Source organism: Ambystoma mexicanum, chromosome 4q, assembly GCF_040938575.1.
Source record: "Ambystoma mexicanum isolate Mex_15411 chromosome 4q, UKY_AmexF1_1, whole genome shotgun sequence".
Taxonomy (NCBI): Eukaryota; Metazoa; Chordata; class Amphibia; order Caudata; family Ambystomatidae; genus Ambystoma; species Ambystoma mexicanum.
The window spans coordinates 264,931,079-264,955,390 of NC_090928.1; the positions used below are offsets into that span (position 1 = coordinate 264,931,079).

General features: G+C 44.8%; 1 protein-coding gene across 3 annotated transcripts in view; it reads right to left on the reverse strand.

Annotated features, from left to right (window-relative positions):
• The window catches only part of TMEM87B (transmembrane protein 87B), a 919,680-nt gene that overhangs the window by 758,850 nt on the left and 136,518 nt on the right, over positions 1 to 24,312 (reverse strand). For all 3 annotated transcript variants that reach the window (XM_069607836.1, XM_069607835.1, XM_069607834.1), the window contains 3 exons: positions 8,798 to 8,929; positions 7,903 to 7,959; positions 6,651 to 6,707 (listed from right to left, as the gene is read on the reverse strand). In XM_069607836.1, coding sequence (XP_069463937.1) covers positions 6,651 to 6,707; positions 7,903 to 7,959; positions 8,798 to 8,929 — 246 coding nt within the window. The remainder of the gene's footprint in view (positions 1 to 6,650; positions 6,708 to 7,902; positions 7,960 to 8,797; positions 8,930 to 24,312) is intronic.

Here is a 24,312-nt window from a genome sequence, read left to right on the forward strand (position 1 = left end):
AAAATCCAGACGAGATCATATCTCGCATAGCCGGTCAGACTCCACTGGCTACCTATTGCTGCAAGATTGAAATTTATGAAGCCAGTGCTCGTGCACAAGTCTATATACGGCAATGCTCCTCGCTATATTAAGAACCTTGTAACCATGTACAAACCTAGTACAGCACGCAGGTCCTCCACACTAGCTATGGCGAAGATACCCACATTTAAACTGGCAAACAGCATGGAAAGATCTTTCCCTGTTCAAGCAGCAACAATTTGGAATTCTCGACCCTTTGGATTTAAGATCTCAGGGTGTCCTGAGCAGTTTTTCGACGACAATTGAAAACCTTCCTGTTTCACTAGGCTTCCACTACAGATTCTCTTGCTTTCCCTTTCAGGTCCTGTCTTTTTGTTGTCCTTTGTTTGTGTTTTGGCGCCCCGATACCTGCGGGTTACCGGCACCCTACAAATAAATAAAATGAAAATAAAATAAATACAGACAAGCATGATCAGACCAGGAGAGAGGGGTAATGAGAGGGTTGGGGATGGGGATGTCTGCAGGGACGAGAGAATACAAGGTATGTAGGGCTGAGTGTATCGGAACAGAGGGAAAAATGGAGAGGGAAAGAGTCACAGAAATCTTTAGGGAGAATTCTCATTTATGGCTAATTTCCCTTACCTAGTGAGTCCCTCAGCAGCTTTGCTGGATTTCTGTTTTTTTTTTTCTCCACCCGGTAAAGAGTGTGAACCTTTTACCCACTCTTACATGTGTTTTGCCATGTGTATTTCAACTATTAGTGTGATCTTGGGCTCTGGAGCCACACCACTCCATGAGCCCCACTTTTTGTGCGTGTTACACAGCACCTTCGGTGCAGTAACACAGGGTTGTCTCTAAGACTTTCCACTGACTCCATTTTTCTGGGGCTGACTACTGTCCACCAGAAACAGGTAAAGTTGCCATTTACTTTATGTAGTCATTTAAACTGCAGATCCAGTACACCCCATCTTAAATGGAGTACTGGAAAGGGTTAATTCCTACTCCTTTCTGTCTGCACCCCTTGGAGCTTTGTTTCGCTCCCTTAACACTAAGACTTGGCTGGTGGCAGTGGTACCTACCCTATCTTTTCTACCGCAATTATATTATATAAACGTGGTACTGTTTTAGGCTATTGTATTGGCCTTGAACTTAAACCCACTTGCCCAAATACTTTTTTAATTTGGCTGCGGTCGGGTTTTATCGCTATTTCTTTTTGTTAAAATCCTTCTTGTGTTTTACTTTGCGCAGCAAACTAGGTTTGCCTTCTTTGTTCGCCGACCTTTGGCGGGCTTCTGTCCAGAAGCCCTCCTTTGGCGTCTGGGTGTCTAGGTGGGCTGAATGTGAGGGAGGGGTGTAATCACCCCCTGCACAGGGTCTCCTTGGAGACCCAAGTCGCACTTTGTCTTGATTGGCTGAGGTGGTTGTCCAGGCCGGACAACCCCCCTGCTGAGTGATTGACAGCCAGGCTGTGTGAATGGGGGATTTTGGCATAAAGGCAGGACTCTTGGGCTGGAAGTCGAAGTCGCCACTGGAACTGGAAGGAACCAAAGAGAAGCGGAGAAGAAGATGGCTGCTGCAACTCCCGAGTCCCGGTGAAGCCCTGCTGCAGTCCTGAGCTATCTACCCTTCAACGACAAGAGAAGATCCAGTCCGGAGTCTTCTTCCCTTGAGCCTGGTGGGATCAACCAGCTCACCTTCTTCAGCCAGAGGATCCTCTTCTTGGTCGAAATCGCTGCACACAGCTGTAGTGGTCCGGATAGCCATCTGAAGAGCCTCTCCTGTTTTAAAGGAGAGCACCTTTCATTCACCGTTGCTGTGCTGCTGCTGGCCTCATCCCTGGGTAGTGCAGATCGCTCAAGACGTTGTCGTCCTTGTCCCCACAACTGGAGCTCCAGGAACCGTGAGTCTGCAGGAACTACCAGGAGCAACTGCCATGGCACCAGCTTTTCTTCGAACGAATAAGGTACTGTGTCCGACTTTGAGGAACTAGGGTGAACCCTTTTCTCCTCACCAAAGGCTTGTCCTTATCTTCCTTCCCTCTTATAACTTTTGCCTCCCTTTTGACAATATCTAAGTACTCCTGGAAATCTCGAATCGCGAACTGTTCTAACCTTGTGATCCTCGACAACAGGACCCCTGTCCCATTGACACTGGCACAGGCCTATTGACTTATCTATGTTTTATAAAGTATCCTCTGATTCTATCTGCCTTGACAAAAGTATTGCCTATGATTTTTATCCCCTATTTTCTTGTGTTAATTCATGTGCTAAGTGTCTTTGACTTCGGTAACATTTCTTCTCGCGGGTACGCCTTTCTTTAGTAAGACCGAACAGTCATTACTGTCAAAAAAGATTGCGTATTCACCCACGGTAACGTCCGTTTCACAACACTGGTCCGTCAAATCCAATGCACTTACCTTGAATTGAACTGCACAAGGGGAATTGGTTGTGTGTAGTATATTTGAAATGTGGTTTTAATTTAATAGAAGTGAAGTGTTTTATGAACAGATGGTTTAAAAATAAATGTACTTCTATTTTTTTAACCAGAAACCTTGAGTCAGTGTTTGCTTGAGTCACAGTAATTGTAGTCCTTTGTGTGATCTCTACTACTGCTCATTTGCTCTTGAGAGAAGTCTGGCTCCTCCGCTACTGCTACCACTCTAACTGTGTAGTACAGGCTTGTACCAACGGTGCAATTGTCCTACCACCTGTAGTCTTAATCTTGTGTAGTGGTCCCTAAGGGCACTGCCCAGGATTCTGCCTAACAGAAGTTGCGGAAGAACCCAGAGGCCACATCAGGGGAGTCTAGGTGAATATTGAAATCTCTGAGGAGGAGAAGCCTGGAGGGGGAGGTCAGGAGAGAAGAGGTGAGGTCAGCCCATTCTGAGAGCAAGAGGGAGACCTGGCCAGGGTGCCCTGTAGATGGTGGCCAGAGTCAGAGAGAGGCCAGGAGAGACACCAAGCCTGCAGACAAGGCATTTGAAAGAGGAGTAGTCTTGAGTGAGTACGATAGTAGCAGGGACCCACTCAAGGAAGATTATGGCCACTCCGCCCCCAGGCTTAGAGAGGTTCTTGCAACCCTTGGGGAGTAGAGTGTCAAAACTCCTAACAGAAACCACGTCTCGATGAGAGCGAGGACGCCTAGGTCAAGGTCTTTAAGGCGTGGCAGATGTCACAGGAGTGTTTGACAGTAGAACGAGAGTTGAGGGTAGCTAAGTGAAGCAGGTTGCCTCTTTTGAAGGTCTTCCGAGGAGGGGTAGAGGAGTGTGGTACACCTGTCGGAGGTGCCTGAGGGGCCAGAGGAGTGGCAGAAGGAGGAGTGGAAGGAGAGGGTAGGAAGTTGATGAGAGACAGAAGAGGCCTATCAATAAGGAGGAGGTAGGGCTGAGAGCCCTGGACCATGACAGTGTCATTTAGGTAGACATTAATGATGACCCTATAGGACAGGAAGGATGCCAAGAGTACCTCCCAACGGATGCCACCATTAATGGGAGAGGAAGAGAAAGGGGAGAGCACAGAGACCATAAGGGGAAATCCAAAAGGTCCAGAGAAGGGACAAAGAAGATGTCGGTGAAAGTCTGCCTGGACTGGAGACCAGGAGATCCCTCTTGAACTTTTTCCTTCCAGACTTCGACAGAGGAATAGGATAGGATACGATAGGTGATAGCATACCAATTAGAGAAGATAGGGGCGATTGAGAGCATCATAGAGGGAGAGTGGAGAGAAGTAGAGAAGCAGGGAAGAGAGGGAGGAACTGAGTGCACAACACCAACTACAACCACACAGCAATGCAACAATCTAGAATCAAGTGTCCCGGAAGGGATACAGGCCTTGGTAACATCCTACAGCTGAGAGCAGGACACCTAGAAGCGAGTAATCTAGACAGAGGGAAAATCAAAGAGAGAGGGATAGAAGGAAAAGCCTGATGTCTGAACATAGCAGCAATGCAAAAACACACAGATTCGAATATTCGATTATGCCAGAACCTAATTAGGAGCTGTCCTAGTGTCAACATTGTTTAGGAAATGTGGGATCAGATATAAATAGGATATTAAACGTTGAGGTAACAGTGGACCCTTTACAAGTGCACTTTTGAGGTATAGAGGGGTCTATCCCTGCTTCACAGTAGGTTTACCATAGCGGTTGTGTTGGCCAATTCACCAACACCTCTAAGATGGATGTGAAAACAACCCTCTATATAAACCAGATGGGTGAAGGAGCTTGCTAGGTGTACCAAATCGGTAAATTACCAACCACGAGCAGAGACCGGTATATTTCTGGGAAGAGTTGTGTAGTCTTATATATGATATGATATGATATGGTATTTATAACGCGCCTATTTTTATTTATTTATTTATTTAATATTTGTAGTGCGCCGGTAGCTCGCGAGCCTCGGGGCGCAGAGATAGGAACACGATAGACAGACTGACAGTGAGACGGACATATGAAGACGGGACGGAAAATACAAGGAATACTCCGGCTGAGGTTTGAACATGTGGAGTATTATTTGAAGATGTGGATTTCAAGGCGCGACGAGGCAGGGAGGGGAGGAACAAGGGGAGACAGACAACGATCCTACTAGGCCAGGTGTCATTCAGATCGCGCAAGTGCAGGGGTGGGGGAGGGGGAAAAGTGCAAGGGGAAGGGGAGGGGGGGAAGTGCAGTACAAGGTAAGTGGCGAAAAGTAATAAATAAATAGGGCCAGCTGGTGGCAAGTGCAAGATAAGTGCAGAACAAGTGCTGGGGAAGGGGGGGGGCTGTAGGGATACAGAGACAGTCCCGCAGTGCAGAGGGGTTCAAGGGCATCAGTGCAAGTGGAGAGTGGCTGGGCCCAGGACCGAGGCCGTTTAGAGTGGTCCAGTTTCAGGATCAGTGCAGTTTCAGTGAAGAATTAATTTGCTGTTCAGCAGGGGAGAGGGAGAGAGAAAGCAGAAGCAAAGAGGAAGGTTTTGAGGTGCTTCCGGAACCGGAGATGGTTCTCCTCAAGTTTCAGGGAGGCAGGAAGGCTGTTCCAGAGGGAGGCCCCTGCCGCGGAGAGAGATCTACCCCCAGCTCGTTGCTTCGAGAAGTGGCTAACCATCAGGGAGTTGGAGGCGGATGAGCGAAGGGCTCGGGAAGGAAGATATTTGGGAAGAGAGAGTTGAAGGTAATTAGGACCCAGGCCCCAGAAGGCCTTGTGGACAATGCAGAGGGTTTTGAACTTTATCCTCGCAGCCACTGGGAGCCAGTGTAGAGATTTCAGTCCTTGAGAGATACCGTCCCTGGGCTTGAGGCCAAGGACAAGTCTCGCAGTTCTGTTCTGGATGAGTTGCAGAGGGCGGAGCTTACTTATGGTAAGCAGGCAGTGCGGGATCAATGAAGACTGGCAATGTGTGGATAGCAATTATTAGGTATAGGTGATCGCCAAGGTAATGCCATTAGGGATGTGGGAAATATATGTGCATGCCAGTGCCCTGTTAATCACTGGAAAGTCACAAGTTGAGGTGATGGTTGTGGTTGGACTGAAGACTTAATTTACCTTTTTCTAGGCTGTAAATGCATTGGTTTTAATGTACTGCCCCTTTTAGTGTACACTGTATCCGGAGTGCTCTATATGAGTATTCACTCATCAGATTATGATTCACTGGTTCAATGTCTGTTATATTAGACATAAATAATACGTTCAGTTGTTTATTATAGAGTTTGTGGTCCCAATGTTGAAAAATTACTGTGAAATTGTTGAGCAACCGAGGTGCGATGGCTAAAAAAAAAGGAAAAAAAATAAACTATGTATGTGTTTTTGTATATGATTGGACTGTCAAGATTTGATGAGCTTATAAAGCGATGAAGCAGAACATCACTCCGATATAAATACAGAATAATCAGTGATTGGGGATTGCGAATATGAAGGCCATGAAAGTGTCAAACCAGTCTGCAAGAAGATTACATTTGGACATAGCTGTTTTTCTGTGCTTGTATTTGAACACTAGAAACTCAAAACTGACCACAGAATCATTATGATATCATTCAAAGTAAAACTACTGAAATACCACAAGAACACCAACATACCTGGCTCAGTGGTTTATTTTGTACATTAACAGCTAGGAGCGCCACGGCTTTGTAAAGTAAACTCAACCAGCATTACCATATATATGAATAATATTAGTGATTGGCAACAAACATTTAACTCTTTGAAACTTGAAATCAGATTGGGGCTAGAATTTGAGGATTATTAGGGATAGACAATTTGCAAAGTGACACAGGTAGGTTATTCAACTGTGGGCGATGGGACCAATTATGCACAACATGCAGGGAGGACTACTTTTGTAAAATGAGATTGCCTTTCAGAGTATGAATTTTAAAAAATAGGAAATCAAGCTCACCTGCCTGACAAACTTCAAGCACAGTAAAGACCAACGACTATCTAAATTCTATGTTATGGTGAGCAACAGCACAGTGTTTCTTAGGCATTTGTAGGACAGAGTCTAGTAGCGTACTGTGTTTTGGTTGTACAGAGCTTAATGGGGCACTCTACCCAAGCCTCAACATGCTTATATAATTTGACTAATGTGCACAAAACTATAAGAAATGTCAGATAAATAAAAAATGTGCACACATTTCATGGTTCAACAGTTCATACTAAATATACAATACCATGGTCCCATGCTGGTTCTGTGGTGGTTTTTCAATTTCTGAAGCTTTATCTTCGTTCTGACAACAGAAAACAAAATTAAATGATACTATTTATCATCTACAGAAACAATAAGTTACCTGTATAGTTACTTGGGAACAAGGCTCTGTGGCAATGGCAACTATCATCAATAAATGCTTCCTGCTTCTGAAAGGATGAACACAAAATTAAAGCTTGTGCACAGCCAGTTGCATACAATGGATTGACTTCAGTATAGCGGGCTTCTCCCTGCCTTAGCATGCATTCCCCTCTATAAACCCACATAGATTTCACATGATGCTTTGGGCTAGTACATAAAGGATGAAGGGTGAGCACAGATAACAGTAGATGTGGTAGGGACTGACAGAAGTGGAATGGCTACATAGCAAGCTTTTCCTTTCCTCTCAGGTTTTCATCAATAGCCCACCTCAGTGGATAATGAAGTAGAGGATGAGGATGTGGCGACAGTAAATGAAGCCAACCTTAAAATCACCCAAGTAGGAACACTCCATTTGTTCGGCATGAGGAATACATAGACTGAGGTTTGCAGGATGTGCGCTGTGTTTTCACAAAAGATAACAGTCGACATTGGTCTACTGCTTTGAGCATGTACCCTCCATAACGAAATTCCCTCAATCTCACAGAACTGGGTAGCAAGAAGTTCTACAAAACACAATTCAAGTGTGCAATCTGAATGCATTACACTGATAAAATACCACCATATGATGTTAAAACATTCGGCTGTTTCGCACTATTGGCAAAATATCAATCAGTAGGTACAGTAAACCCAAATCATGCTCTTACTCTATGGCCATCAATATCCCATCTCATTTTGTCGATTCCTCCGCCAGGTTACTCTTCCTCAAATTGCATGGCTTCAAGTTGCTTTTGGTCCTAGATGCCACTGCTCTGACCACACCAAGTGTTTGTAAAATTCCATAGTTTTATTTAATTCCATTTCTGATGAGTTATCTAGAAGGCACAGTTCACGAGACAAGCTATACCTTCCAAACCTTCTTTGATGCAAATAAAAAGGGACAGAAAAGAACGGCCAAAAGCAATGTCCCACTTGGCAGCCTACTGGAGGCTTTTTTAAGTGAAATTCATAACCCATACAGCAGCCCCAGTTACAGAGCCAAATGTAAGCTTCCCTCATCACACAAGACCCATACAGCGAATGCTGAACTTGATTGTGAGCCCTTAAGCATAGAAAGGTTTACAGATGAGAACAAATACCTGTTGATTTAATGTCTCCGTGGATGGTGGTACAGCCTTCGGGACCTCTATATACGTCTGAAATAACAAAATAAGTTCAAGTTATATAGTGCATTTTTCCTTCTTTCATATTCTTTCGGGCCATATCAGTTCTGGCAACTTGCAGGAAAAGCTAGAAGACAGCCCAATTCATCAACCTGAACAAAACAAAAGGATAATTATGGAGCCCAACTTTTTTTTTTAAGATGTAGATCCTGGGTGTACAATATGAGCTGTTTCTACCAGGCTAAGCTTTCCCTTGCATCACCTTCCCCCTGTAAACCAGGCATGTGCACAATAAATTGCCTTCCCTTTGAAGTCAAACATGAGGAACTGTATCATCATGCACCCTCCTAACCAAAATAAGAGTGGTGTTCATATGCATAAACCAACAAGTATCCAAGGGGTTAGATGGCAGCTTTGCGACCAAACACCTGAGCCAATTCATGGAAACTCCTATTACCTTTCTGCCAAGTTTCCATTCAATCCAACCTTGGACAATAAGACAAAGTTCACATAACTGCTATGCACTTTAAAAATCTGTTTACATCCGCAGCATACAAACAGTTCTTCAATCCATATCCAAAATGAAGCGCATCATTCAATAGTGGTTTCCCTACAATAGTTGCAGCTTGTTAACTGCTCCATTCCATATATCCATCTTATTATGTATGTCAGTTTGCCATACGTCAAAGGAGGCACATGACAATGATTACTGAGATGTGAAGTTCAGAGTTTCTACTTCTATGATCGCCCTTTATTTAGACTAGCATTACCCACAAGGCATTAAAAAGCTAGAAAACCTCAATACAATATCTGTTAGCACCCCCTCAATTCCTCTAGCTTTACAGGAGCTTGCAGATTTCCTCACACTTACACTCAACCCAGGAAATGTTTGTGCGTCCTTTTGGCAGTCAAGTTTCTCGTTATGTTTTATGCAAGGGCCTCGCCGCTGATAGTCTGCACAGAAATCCGTATCAGCCGGCACTCCAACTTTGTCCATTTGTTCCTATATGCACAAACGGGCATAGAAAAGAAATTGAAAAATTGCCACTGTCACAAACAAAAACACAGCCCCACAACCTATTCAAATCCAGCCACCATGTTAGAAAATGAAAACCTTACATAAAATGAGCTGATCATGACAATTAATTTGCCACCCGCTCATTGTTGAAATTACCCTTGCAATACCACTTGTGATGCAGACCGGAGATCTAGGATTGAAGAGATAGCAAGAACGAACAGCTATCTGACACACCACCAGGGAGGCAACATGAAGTGCATGTATAGCAGTAATATGCAATTTAGTGAATTTGTAGCTGAAATGCTCTGAAATACCTTCCACTACACAGTTACACATTTGAAAGAGAACAAACACTGTGGTTATATGGAACACACCCTCAAGGGGGTTAGGCTTTATTTTAATTATAAGCAGTTATTCAACTTCACTCAGTCTGTAACTTACGTCCACCCTTAAAGAAGAAGCTAAATCCTACAGATAGGACATTTTAAATCAATCGAAACCAACTAATGTGTGGCACCGATGTGAAAATTAACATGTCATTCATTATATTGTCTCTTAAGGGAGATTGAAGATTAGACCAAATTGGCAGCCAAAGGGTTGCTGGGCTCTATTGACCCTATCCTACTAGTTTGTGTGTTTGCCCAATTCTAAACGTATCGGTTTCACTGAGGTAGACTGGATTGCTTTCAAGACAATCTAAAGAAAGTTTGTTTTGACGTTTTGAATTGCTCACCAGTTTGAATTGCCCCGAATGCCAATACCAAACACTAGCACCACACTGGTCTCAAAAATACTGAGTGCGGTGGGATCCGATGGTGCATAAGCAACCCTAACATGGTTAGCTCTGCCATGCCGCCATCTGATAATAGTTGCCAAGCTGCCTAAAGTGCTTTACTCTGTTCTGTAGTTGTGGTGGTACAGAAAGAGCTCTGTGGCCATGAGGACCAAAGACTGGTGGAAGGAGGGATGTGCCAACACAACCTGGAAAGGGGTGCCTCCTCTATGTGCAATGGGGTATAGGGACCAACCCTCCTGCCACAGGGACCAGGTATTGACCGGTTGGTGAGAATGTGGGCAGAAGAACTATGTAGAATCAGGCTCTGCCCTTATGACGCGGCTGGCCAGCCTATGTGTATACGGCCGTCAGCATTGTCCCAATTCTGGCAGACGCTACCCTTCTGTACCACACCAAGCAGAATGATGGAATGCAGGGGCAGCGAGTAAAGCCTCCTGCACAGGTGCCCTTTGGGTACACCCAGCACTTCCATTGCAGCAGACCTTGTTGAGCTGCATCACATCTTTTTGGAACATTCAACAACCAGGAGCAGCCATATTGTTATTACCCAAGGACACATAACAGAGCGGCAAGATTCGGGCTAAGATTTGTCACATATACAAATGTGTTCTGATGAAGGGGTTACCGCTAGTGCCTTGTTGTTACTTGTGATCTGATATAAATGGCTAGATCTACATGCCAACATAACCTTACTTTTGATTTTGAATAATTTCTTAAACGCACCAGGCAGAAAACTGCATTCGGGCGCAGATGTTCACCAAGTATTGTATATTTAGCTGTGGTGACTTATAGTCGCCCTAAGTACTTAAATAGGAAGGGATTTAATTCTTTTCTGAACCTTGCCAGTGTGGTACATGAGCGTATACCAATGGACAGCTGGTTCCACAACTTAGGACCAAACACAGAGAACCTCCTATCTCCTTTGCAAATGTGTTTTGTCCGGGGGACGTATACCAAGAGTTTATCTCCTGATCGGAGGTCTCTGGTTGGGTAATACTTGTGGATTCTCGTATTCAGGTAGCTGGGTGCAAGTTTGTGATAGCACTTGTACAGAAGACACGCCACCTTAAATTTAATACGGTCCTCCACCATCAGCCAATGGAATGCTTTCCGGGATGTGGAAACGTGGTCTCTTTTACCCAGGTGGGCAGTTAGCCTAACTGCCGCATTCTGGGCCTTTTGTAGTCTCTACATTTGTTTCACAGGGATCCCCGTCATCAGACTGTTACAATAGTCGAGATGAGCGTTTACCAAAGCTCCCACAACCACTGGAAGATCTTGAGGAGTTAAAAAAGGGAGTATGTTCCTAAGAAGGCGCAGGGAGCAATACACTGCTGTTACTTTTGCCCCTACCTGAGCTTCACTGGCCAGGTTTTCTTGCCAGATGCACCCGAGACTTTACACTCTCCTTGAAAACGGGATGTTTACACCTAGAATCTGTGGAATTATGTTAGTTCCTTCTTCTCTGTTTTTGTTCTCTGATCTGAATAAAATTACTTCTATTTTGGCTGCATTAAGCTGTAACTGGTTGCAAGCCATCCATTTTTTGATATCTTGCATACAACGGGCTATCCTTTCAAATGCCTCAGGCAGGTTGTCTGCAGGTTGTCTGTCTCCACATAAATTTGTGCTTCGTCAGCGTATGAATGGAAATGTAGGCCGTGTTTCCTCAGGATATCAAACAGCGGTCGAATATATCAGAGGTGAAAGCACTGAGCCTTGGGGGACTCCTAGGGGACCTTGGGGTTACTGCTATGGTTTCTCCAATGTAGCCACCACAATTGGGCCTACCAAACTACTTGTGCCCCTGCTCTTTTTACTTTTTCTCTCCCTTGTAAGGGATACTTCTCAAGCCCAAAGTGATCTCAGTTTGGTGACCCAAATCAGTACTGAATGTCCCATAATAAACACCTTAATCACGCTCCAGTATACAGTCAGATGGACATTATTTACTTAGTCAAAACTGGTCAATTGCCCCCAAGGCTAACAAATATACTGCTACTAGATCATTGCCAAACTCAATCCTCTTGCGTGAGATCGCTTGGGAATAGAGGAATCACTGAAGTCATAAAACCACTGTCATGACCAAAAAGGGTAACTGGAAGAAAGGAGCAGTTTGCGAGCAGAAAAATGTGTAGGGGCAAGCCATATGTGTAAATTGGCATAGCGGGCAGAGGCATTCAAATAAATGGCAAAGTCACGGATGGAAAAGCAAGAGCGCCCAGGTGTAAATAAAATGTAGCCTCGCCAACAAGTCTGTTAGAGCGCTTTGTTTCCTACCATGGGTTGGTGCGGTTGTACGTTTCTTTTTAACAAGAAAAAGGTCACATTCCTCATTTGCACATTACTCATGCATTTTTCACAGTGGTTGTGTTGGCAGATGATTTTTTTTTTTTTTTTTTAAACCATCTAACCCACACACTCCACCACCTCACCATGCCACCCACCAGCCCCCACCCCTAGACACACAACTAATATATATACTGGCACAGCAAGAACGTCTGTGACTTAATCTGTACATAATTTTTTCATTTTCGCCTGAGTGCCGCTGCACCCTGGACTGTGTGACAGTCCGTTCCCATTCATATATTATATATATATATATATTACACGGCCCGCAGTAGTTATGGTCATAGGAAGAGAACTTTTCCGGCGGCTTATAACTTCGGTCTCCCTGGAGGCATCCTCACCTAACTTTGCAAAAAATGTATATGGCCCGCTCTGAATGTTATCGCCAAGTTGGGTGAAGTTGCGTACACGGGGGGGGCAAAGTTATAGGGAGGTCTAAAAAAAAATGTTTTCCCCATAGACTGAATGGGGAAAAACCTTGCGCACAGCTACACCCCGAACGGCTGGATGGATTGTCACCAAATTTGCGGCAGGAGCGGGGGCTTGGGTCAGAAAGCATGCTTTTGTGTGTTTGTGGAAATCCGACCAGTAGTTTTGGTGCAAAGAACTGAAATGTACGTCCCAAAAAATTAGTGATATCAGGGTCTGCTGCGTGGAACCATTTCCCGGTTCACTCAGCGGACCGAAGTGTCATTGGCCTGCGGTACTTCGTGACGTCAGCGAACATTGGGCGTGGCCGGTGGTTGGCTGGAGGGAAGCGTGCTGTGCGTCAAAGTTTTTGGCAATCGCCGCAATGGTGTATCGGTGTATGTGGCGGCGAAAGGGATTAGAAAATTTACCGTACGCCATGTGTTGTCGGTCAGAAGGGATGGAAAGGGTGGTTGAGTGAGAAGTGGTTGAAGTGACATATGTAATGAGGTGGAAGAGGATGGAGGTGTGCCTGCTGTATTCGTGCGTATAGCGCCACTTGGCGGGTACCTCGACATGGGACTGCCTTGTGTGGTGAAAGGAGGCAGCTGTCGTAAAGGGCTGATAGCTTGTGCAGCGACTTGTTTGCGGCGACCTCTTTCTGTGGTGAGTTGCCAAACCTACAGATTTAGCAAGTAGGGTAGTGCTTTTTAAGCAGCGCTACCCCTACAGATTTGGGTGAGAGATAGTACTGCTTTTTACAGTGGCAGGTGAAGTATGTCACTCTACGGCAGGTAGCAGGAGACAGCATTGCACACATGAAGTAGTCTATCTGGCCTGGTAGGTGATTACACTGATTGGGTTCCAACCAATCCACTGACTTGACAGCTACGTGACTCCTTGAGGTGAACCACCAGTGTAGACAAGTGGCAGAGCGTATGACCATCACACAGCGGCTGCCTATCAGACTGAGGGGGGGTGGGTCGATCGCGGTAGTAGGGCACATGGTGGCATGCATGCTTGGATAATGTTGCAGTGGTGTGTTGAAGGACTACACTATTGGGTGCATGGCCGTAGGCCATGCAGTCAAGCGTGTAGGCCTTCAGCACACCCACTGCAGCCATGCATGTTTGACTCTGCATCATGCAGAGGGTGGTGCTTGTTTAGTGTGGTGTGTGCACATTGGTTGGAGCACGGCCAATGTTGTGAACATTATGTGGTTAGGTTGGGAGTGAAACCATAGTTTGTGAATGGAAGTGGGTAAGACTGTAGTATGTGTAGGAAAATGTATAGGATTGAAGACACAGTGCTTTGTTTGTAGATGATGGTAACTGTTGTATTTGTTTCTGCATGGCTCCATTGTGGTGTGCAGGTTGGCTCGGAGTGCTGGTGGCAGTGGTGTGTATGTGGATTGTGGTCGTTTCTGACATGCATGGTGGCATTACATAGCAGTGGGTGTGTGCCAAAGGCTGTGTGCCGTAAACCTGCACTGAAGAGCCTAGGGCTTGGGCACACGCGCAGCAGTAATGCATTTTCGACTCTGCATCACTTAGATGGTGGTCATCTATGGAGAATGGTTGTGCAGCACATTAATCACATGCAACAGCAGCAGAAGTGAGTAAAAAAGTGTGTATTGTTCGTCCAATGGTTGTGGTGATAGTTGGAATATGCTACAGTATTTGGTGCAAGGCTGGAGATGGTGCAGTGTGAAGTGGTGCAGCGTGGGCAGAGGCTGAAGTGTTTGTATACTTTGAGTATGGAAGAGGGTATGGTTGAAGTGCAGCTTCTATGTGCTTGATAACTGTGGTATGTGCAGATTTGTTGTAGTATGCCCTATGTTATAGGTAGGTTGGAAGTGACACAATAGTTTGTGAATGGCAGGGGGTAGAAGAGGCGGAAGCTGTGGTATGTTTGTGGATTCTGCCAACAGTAATATGTTTTGATGGATGGCTGTGTTATGGTGTGGGGGAGTTGGGTGTAAGTGCTGCTACGTATGTTACATTTGTGGATAATGTTAACTGCGCACATGGTTGCATGAATGGATCCATAGTGCTGTGCTGGGTGTAGCCAAGGGGTAAACTGATGTCTGCATGGCCAAAAGGTGTGCTGGGTGCCGCTCAGGATCTTTTTGGATGCTACCATGCATGGTTTAGCAGAAGGTTCTGGTGGAGGTGCTTTGTAAGGAAATGTGACGTGTATGGAGAGGGATGAAGGGTAAATATGGAATGGTGTGCAGAAATGCTAGTGTGCAATGCAGAGGTTTAGTATGTGGTTGGTGCATGCGTGTGAGAAACTTTTACAGCACCCAATGAGGGAGTGCTGGAAAAACTCCAGTGGAAATGGAAAAAAGTATTTCGTCTTACTTACTGGGGCGTGGTCAGTGCTGCAGCAGGGAATGCGCACATGCCACATCCTACCATTATGAGCATGGGGGGGATTGGAAATGGAACTATGGGAATTAGCTAATCAGGTGCCTAGGGTGTGGTTGATAGAAAGGGGCGGTATTTTTGTTGGCCTCTACTGTGTCGTGATGTTGATAGTCATGGAGAGACAAAAAGTGCTTATCGTCTGTGATACCTTTGTGCGCCATTTGCACACGTGTTGTGTGCAAAGCGGCATTGCTGCAATTTCGGAGTGGAAGGAGTGGATGTTCTCTGGGGCTGTCAGTTTGAGTGCAGTTTTGGCGGGATGCTTCGCCTTTGCAGATATGGGGCCTCTGTCACGAACACTGATTTTGTGGTGGTGCACTATGGAAGTCTACATTTCGGTTACATGTCATGTGGACGATTAATCCGTCACCTGAAGAGGTTGCTCAACGCATGATGCAGATTTGTCCTACTGCCCATAACACCACGAGGAGTATGGAACCATGCCGGTGTAACTTGTCCACAGCCACAGATTGGGAGGTGTGTTGTAAACAGAAGAATGTGCGGATTTATATTCCCCACCGACTGAGATCATGAGGTTGCAAAATAAAAAATTGTGTTTGTACGGAAACACCTTTTAAAAAAAACACATTCTCTTTTCGGAGCCCCCACCACTGACGAGGTCCCCTACCCTGGTAGAAATGTATTCCCCCACTCCCGCGCGCGCACAGCTGAAAAAGTCAGCGGACATCGCAGCATTTGCAGGGTTGGACGTGTGACATAAGCCCCTTTTGCAGATGGCGGCCATAGCATTGGGCCTGTGGAGGACACAGAATTGGTGAATAAGGTTTCTGTGTCTGGATGGCACGCAGACACTATGGTATACAGTGTGTTTGTCGAGCAAAATGCCGAGGGTGCGTTTCTGGCTGTGTGTTGCATGAGCCTCAGCACATGCTTTTTGGGGGAATTGTAAATACATTGATTGCAAGACAGTGTGTAATGGCAGGTCATAGTCTATTGTATCATGTGGATTTGGACTCGTATAGAGTACTTACAATGAAGTCTTTGATATTGGTTTGTCTGTGGGACACTTTGGTGACATGCAATCACGTCAATATTATTGCTATTGATTGTGGAGGGAAAATTCCAGACCATCTAACACACTTTTCAGTGCCGTTTGCGCTGAACGAGGCACTTGGCCAGGTCATGCGTCTGTTTGCGATCACCTGCATAGCTTTTTATGCCAGTCCGCAGACACCCATGTCGCTGCGTTATTTTTCATTTGGTCCGGAAACTGAGAAAGTGCGGTACATTGCGAAGAAGTCAATTTGTGCCTTTTACAACTTGTGGCAAAATGGGAATTAGATGTTTCACAGCACAAACATTTTTCGGCAGAGAAAAGCGTTCCTCTTAAGATTACTGCATTTCTGATTTTGCACATTCTACATAAATTGAATTGCTGCCCTTTTTGAAGTATAGGAAGAATGTTTGTAGTAGGTGTGGTGCACTTCAGCTCTTGACAACGCACTGTCACACGCACAACAATCTCTATTAACAGCGAGGCATTTTTACTAGATTCCACTGTAGTGTTTTCCACACTACCCTGGCTCCTTTTATTTAGTGGAAAATCTGTGGAAAGTATACGATGCGCGCCGCCCTGCCAACCTTCATAGGAACTTACATTGTTGAACTCTGAAAGGTAATTTGTTTACTTACACTTTTTCCTTTTGCAGTGCTTTTCTATTTCTTTTACTTTTGTAACACGCCACCGAAGGACTGAAAGGCAAGGGCCGGCATGGAAGGGCCAGCACCTACAGGGATAGCACAGGGGACGTGCAGATAGAGGAAAATGTTGGGTGGCCCTCATTTCAATAGACGCCACGTATTGACATGCTCCTGGACGGAGTCCCCCCCAAGCACTTCAAGGGAACTTCCCTCTCTACAGTATCACGTTGCACTACAAGCACAGCACAATGCACATAGGCAGGTAAGGGTCCTTAGCGCGGCATATGGTGTAGAAGGGTGTTGTAAAGCTGCGCTGCCGTACAGGAGTGTCCCTGTTTAGGGGTTGCAGTGTATGATGCGGACGCTGTACATGACATTACCCTACTGCATTTTTGGCAGGGTAGTACTCTGCCAACTGGTCCCTCATGCTTGATGTGCTGTTCTCGTTACAAACGGTACGGACACTTCATGGTACACCATTACCCTTAGGAATAGGATGTACGGATATGACTAATGTATGAAATAGAAGAATGCTTACAACCAGGAGAAACGCAGCTGCAATACGTGCAAGAGGAAGGTAATTCTTAAGCGCGGCCCATGCAACCACAGTACTGTTTTATGCAACAGTAATATTGTTTGCCCTCTGAAAAATATGTTGTTTACGTACTTCTGTTACAAACATGCTCCACTATGTTGGTGACCAAGCCGCAACAGCTGTGCCATTTTGCTGACTTACTAGAAACTGTTACAACTGCAGTTAAACGTTATTTCAACTGTACGACCCGCAGGCGACCCCTTCAAACTTTTCGGCAGAGTGCTTAACACAGCCTCTGGCACCTGCACCCACTTTCATTCACATACGATGGCGTTACTGCCAACCGAACCAACCAACACTATATGCATGCCAGCTCACTTCTGGTGCAATAGCAAGTCTAAAATGTGCTCCAGAACCATTCTGTAAAGGTGAGCACCCTCTGACAAATGCAGTCTAAACAGCATTGTTGTGGTGGGTGTGGGCAAGGCCTTGACTAATGGGTGCATGGCCTTCGGCCTTGCACACATTAGTCTAGGCCTTGCCCACACCCACCGAAACGTACAGCAGCCACACATGTCAACATGTGCCCAAGCACCACACTCCACACACATACCACAGCCACTGCTACCCAACCTCTGCACCATAATACAGCTATGCATGCAAACACGCAACAGTTAGCAGAATCTACAAACATACCACAGCCTCCGGCACCCATACCCACTTTCATTCACATAGTATGCTCTTACTGCCAGCCAAACCAAAACAATGTTCGCAACACTGCCCCTGCTCCCAGCACTCTATTCAGTACACAAAAGCAGTAGCTCATAGTGCACTACAGTAGTCAGCAATGGACATGCAATCCGCTGCGCTATCCAGTTTGCACTTATCCACTTCTATGCACACACTACTTCACTAGTGCACCCACTTCACACACTGCAGTATCCATGCACATAGAAGATGTACTTCAATCCTACCCTCATCTGGACTGACAGTACTCCAACACTGCACTCAGTGCACACACTGCAGACCTGTTCACTACATTAGCTGTAGCCATGGAGTAAGTAGTGTAGGATGCGCTAACAAGCGCCACACCCATGTAATTAACAACGTAGTCAATGTTGGTGACCCACACGCAGAAGCCAACAATGTGAAACCTAACTACAACCATGCCACAGTTGTCAGAGCAAGTCCTCCGTCCGTGCATCGAACGAGCTACGGCCTTACCACATGCAAAACACTGCAGTACACGCAACCTTACAATGTGCATGTCATGTGCTATGCACTCCCCTTCTACATTTGAGCTCCCACCAGTCACCTGTTAAAGACTCCAATCAATAAGTCCCACTAAGTCAGTGCCTTGTCTGGGATTGCTCAAGGGAAGCCCTTATTTATATATTTTTATGTCCAGTTTGTGTACTCTGGATGACAACCCTTATATAACACCCCTCTCTTAGAATCCCCCTGACCCCACTGAGCCAAGAAGTAAGTTTGTTTTGCAAATTTCAAAGGTTTGAGAATTAAACAATATATATATATATATAGCAATTTTATAATAAATTAATAATTGATATCACACTTAGACATATGACAGTGAGTGATCAACAATGGATGTTGTGATACTAGCACGCTGGTCTAATTACTTAGGAGTAGTATAGAGGATAAGGTAGCTGAGAATGCTTTATATGGTACAAGGAAATGCAAGGTGGAAAAGAAGCAACACAGGAATAAACTTGATATGATTTCAGCAAAACATAATATAATCCCTTTTCCCCTTTTGGCAATTCAGCCCCCCTCTATGCAATGTAAAGAGGTGGAAGTAACACACACAGTCTTCAGGAATACAATCACAGTACAATCCAAATTCAGTTCCCCCCTAGCAAGCTTAGATCACAAGGATGATTTTAAACACAGGCAAAGTACTTTAAATGTGGTATGCAAAGAAGGGAAAAATATGCTAAAATGATTTTAATTCCCTCTAGGAGGTTCAGGGTGAGTGAGAGATACTTTAAATCAGTTCAGGCCAGCCCTATCAATGATTCAGGGATGGTTATCAAGTTGAAAACAGAATTCCGTGATGAAGCAAAAGGCAAATGTTTTTACACGTGGCTGGAATGAGCAAAATGTCAAATCGCGGCAATTTAGTCACGTGCGTCGAGCGCAATTACGGAGGAAGTATAAGGAGTAGAAAGACGGTTTTAGGCTCATTGGAAAGCCTAGAATCTTAGCTTTAAGATGAAAATTTCGTTCCTGGGACAAACGGTTCCGGAGATACGGACGATTTTGTGAAGGTAGTTTTTCAGAAATGAAATTTTAAAGTTCAGAATGACAGATGACAGTTTTGCAGCTTTGAATCAAAAGAAGGGACACGATTTCTATGATACAGTTCTCAATAGGTTAAAATAGTTTGAATTAGATTATTTTAAACTAAGGGATTGGTTTTGCACAGTTCTGGCTGAGTACTCACACTATATGTTGGACAGGAATGCGACTTCGTCACGGATCGGGTCAGGATTGGCTGCGGTTCTCTCGCCACTGGGTACTGTTTCTCTGGTTCCGGATCTCTAGTTCTGGTCTGGTCTCTGGTTCTGCTCACAGCAATCTGGTCTGGGTCTGGTCTCTCTGGATAATTCTGCCTTCTGGGTCTGCTACCAGTTCTGGCAAAAGTTCTTGGCAGAGAATTCAAACAGCCCGCCCGGCTGTGAATAGTTTGGTTAGGTTTTGAGGCCTGCTGAAGAGAACTCAGCTTGTGGGTTAGGCCTTTGCTTTGAGTTCTGGAGTCAGAGTTTTAAGTTCTGGTCTCTGTCTTGCTGGAGTCAGTCCAGATTTCTGGATGTGAAGTCGTCTGTCAGCGTGCTCCGCAAGGAAATGGAAATTGAATGTCCCTACTTGACCTGCACAGTCTCCTTTTATGCGTTTAGAAAGTGGGTGGGTCGGCTCATTCTGCATGCCCAACCCTCTCAACTTATCACTGGCTAGTTCCTCCTCTCTCCCTTGATTGGGGGAACTGGGTTCTGAGTCAGAGTGATGAGGTAGGTTTATGGTCAGAGGATCCTCCCCTTGTCAAATTGCACACAAATCTATTTCTGATCCAAATACATATTTATCTTTGTACCATTTTTCTAATATTATATGTCCAGTTAACATATTTTCTGTAGCACCAAACCATCCGATCCCTGTCTTTGTAAGATGTCGTGTCCACTTATGACAGAATTCTCCCCTTTTCATCCAGATAACGACCTCTAAACCTTTCCAGATTTTACACAAATGTGCACCAGGGATATGGGTTTCAGATGATATAATGTCAGATTGTTAACATGCATACATTTGGAGTACCAACCGTTTTTCCGCTACTATCCCCAAGAACATACCACAGAGTCCCAACACCTCTTAAAATGTGCACAGAAAAATCACAAGAATGATGATGTTATTTATATAATTTTTACAAGTCCGCACTATGAATTATCCATCTTTTTAAAATTATGCTCTGGCCCCGAGGGGTGTGGTTTTCCAAAGCACATGGTGGAATTTCTGGTTTGTCCACTTCCCCCAAGCTCAGCTTGCTCACAGATGCAGTGGCCCTCCCCGTTTCCTTCCAAGAGGAAGCCATTTACGATCCCCCTAATTTAACATTTGCCTGGGCCAAGGACAGTGCTTTGTTTAGTTTCCTGCAGTCCCCAGGTGCTCCTCCCCTGATTCAATCGGGGAGGTGTCATCTCCTTTTGGCAGGGGCAGCAGAATGCAGCCAGGTCTGGGAACACAGCTGCTGGTCAAGTTTCAACTTCTGTCGGGGGTAGTTGCCGGGCAGAATTCACTCTCTTCAAGCCAGGCTTCAGCTAAATGTCACTTTGGTTCCCAGTTTTCTACATTCAAACCAAACTTGCAATTTTTACACATGCAGCTAGAACACTGATTCTAAGTTCAAAACTATGACATTTAACAGTTGCAAACTATGTGACACTCAACAGTAGGTCAGTCATTTATTTTAAACATTTAGATTTTAATGTCTTTCAGTCCAATTTCACTTCAGCTGCTGACATCCACAGCTCAGCCAGTTTTGTTATAAACATTGTTTTGGGCTCTTCATCTTTCCAGATTTTGTATGCACACAAGAATACATTCTGCCAAATGTCTGCTGGGTTCAGTGAGATTTTTGAATATCTTGCAATGTTTAAAATAGGCATTTTTAGTTGGCATTTGAGAGGAAAAAAGGTAATTTCAAAGCGCTTTCTGAGCTAATAGGCACTGCTGTTTTTCCTTTGGCACCACATTTCACTGATGGCACTCCTGGCCTATCACGCTCGCACTGGTGGGGGGCAGGTCAGGCGACCATTTTGGTGTACGCAAAACTGCGCGGTTTTCCTGGATTCTGGCGCAATGTGGGCTTTTCCGCCCTCTTGGATTTCCTAAGCCCACAGCACAAATGTTGTAGCCTAATAACTTGAACGTGGGTCAAGACACCCAACACACCACAGAAATAAGTCTCTGCACCAGCTATGGTGCCCTAACAAATCCTGCCTGCATTCACCACACATGCTAGTCGCCTGTGCAGGGACCGGCATATTGCCGCTGTACGCACGAGTACTGCAGGCACACCACTGTCTTCGTCCACCTTATATTTACACACATCAGATGACCCACTTCTCCCTCTCGCCCACGCTTTCCATCCCCTCTTCCCACCACCACATGCCGTAAATTATGTTTATCAATCCCTTTCGGCGCTGCACTGTCCTCAGATACACCATGGCGGCGGTTCCCGAACACTTTGAAGCACAGCACGCTTCCCTCCAGCCAACCACTGGCGGTGTCCAATGTTGGCACACATCACAGCGGATATATAGTGGGTATGTCCCAATTTTTTTTTTAAGGGGGATTGAGCTGTAAAGGGACCAAAGATGCAGTACAAAGGGAACAGCAGCTCAATTACCTCTTTCTCAGTCCACCTGGATAGCTTGGCAGAGGGATGTGAGGGTATATTATCTATTTCATACACCCAAACTTATGATATAAACTGCCATTTTGTTTACACATAAATAAAACAAAATGTATTAGTAAGATGCTTATAAAAACATAGGTATTGGTTTCAAGTGCTTTCCACAAGGCACATCGTATACCAAAATGAATAATACAAAAAGGTCCAATGACTCAAAACTCAGTAATGTCGGTGACTACAGTTAGTATGTGACATCGTTTGGTTAATCACAAATGCTTATTGCTTTTGAAGTTTTATGGCATTTCATTCTAGGGGAGAAAACTGTAAATGAAAAAATTGTTATTGTCCGTATTCAGAATTAGACTGAATTTTTGGGATGTCTAAAGGATGTCTACATATGGTTCGGCTAAGATTCCGCATTAACACCATCCCTGGTGTTCTGCTCTTCTAAGTTTAGCCTTCTTCAGGACGGTTAATTTCTTAACAGGTTGACGTAATGTTCGGTGTTTCCCCAATTGTTCAGATTTTACAGGATGCTGTGAGATAAATGACAGAGTGTAGAAGATGAGTGTTAGTGATTGTTCTAAAAGACCTTTTATCGTTTTAAAAAACAAACATTCATAGCGTAATTCATATATTCTGGGATTTGTATGCCCATTTATACATATCACTGACCTTGTCAGTATCTTGTTGTTGGACTGGAGCGTTGTTTTGTATGAAAGGAGATTGCTTCTTTCCTATAGGTTGCGTGAAGCAGTGGCCTTTTGATTTATGCCTTCCACTCTTAGGGAGTTGGTGAGTTTGCAGGTAGAAGGTGTCTTCCTTCTTAATGCAGTCTGCGTGATGTCACTGCTCCTGTGGTCCTTTCTTTCTGGCAGAGAATCCTATTTATACATGACCCCACATTAATTGTTGTCACTCATCTTCCTTGATTGATATTGCATTAACATTGCTATTCATCATGCACTACCCTGAGTGCTTGGGTGTCTTTAGTAGTGATGTGGCACTGCGTGTCGATTCATTCCAGGAGTTGAATTTCGTCTGTTTTGGCTGAGCGTTTCCGTTTGCTACAGGTGTTGTATTACATGACTGTTGGGGAGAGAGGAGCGCAGTATAAGGCGTCGCTTTTGTGAGAGGGGGATTGAGTTATTAACATTTGTTTACCTCGTTTAGTGCATCGTTATGGCATGTGGGACCTTTACCCTACATTAGCACTGGCTACACTGTTGGTACTTACAGGGAGCTGCGTGTTTATTTTCTTTTTCTTCTTCCTTCTTGCGCGCTGCCGCTTCCGTGAGTGGGTGCTTCTGCTTTCTCACGTCTTAGTTTTTGGCAGTGCTGAATCCCGAATCGTGTCGTTATTATTCTTCTTCACTTTGCAGTGTCGCTGTCGTGGCTCTGTGCTTTCACTTTTGAACTAGTTCCTTCCTTGCTGCGGTTGGTCTTCGCCTTCCACTTCAGTACGAATCCGTATGGTGAGGCACTAGACCGACTTCCTCCATTATAGTTATGCCGGTTGGTCCGCCATGTTGGAGGCATACAAGTGTGGGATTCCTCGTTTCTTGCATTTTGCTTCTTCCTGGAAGAGATTGCTCGGGTAAGTGGTGTTGATGGAACACAGTACTATTTGCCTATATGGGACATAGATGTTATTCCCAAAACAAGGCTTATCGATGCAGATTTTGGACGTTGGCGTTTTAATATAAATTCAGATGGACGATATTTATTTGGCACGCTAATGGTCTTTGTTGCCTGTCAGGGACATAGATGTTAGTCCCATCCTTTAGACGTTGCATCAATGCACATTTTAGGTGTTTATTGTTTATGGTGAAAACAATGTATTTCTTTAGTCATGTCAATGTATGGGGATGTTCATGGTTTGGGATGTGCACCTGCTGACTCCGGAAGATGTTCCATATTTAGGATGTTTTCCTATACATTGGGGATTGGCATGTTACTTCGGAGTAACACAAATTATAACATCTTCGCATGTGTGAATATTCAGGCGCACAGCTGCCGGCTCCGGTGAATGTTCCATCTTGGAATGTTTCCTATGCAAATAGAAATATTTTGGTGTGCATAGTGTTGTCATTTCAAAAGAATATTCCCCATTCGACTGCCGAATTAACAGTATCCAGGTCATAAATCCATTTTTGTTCGCATTTGCGAAGTGCCAGGTCTCTATCGCCACCTCTTTTGGAAATCTGTACAGTCTGGATAATGACCCAGAACATTTCACACGGTTTGTGTTTCAAGTGT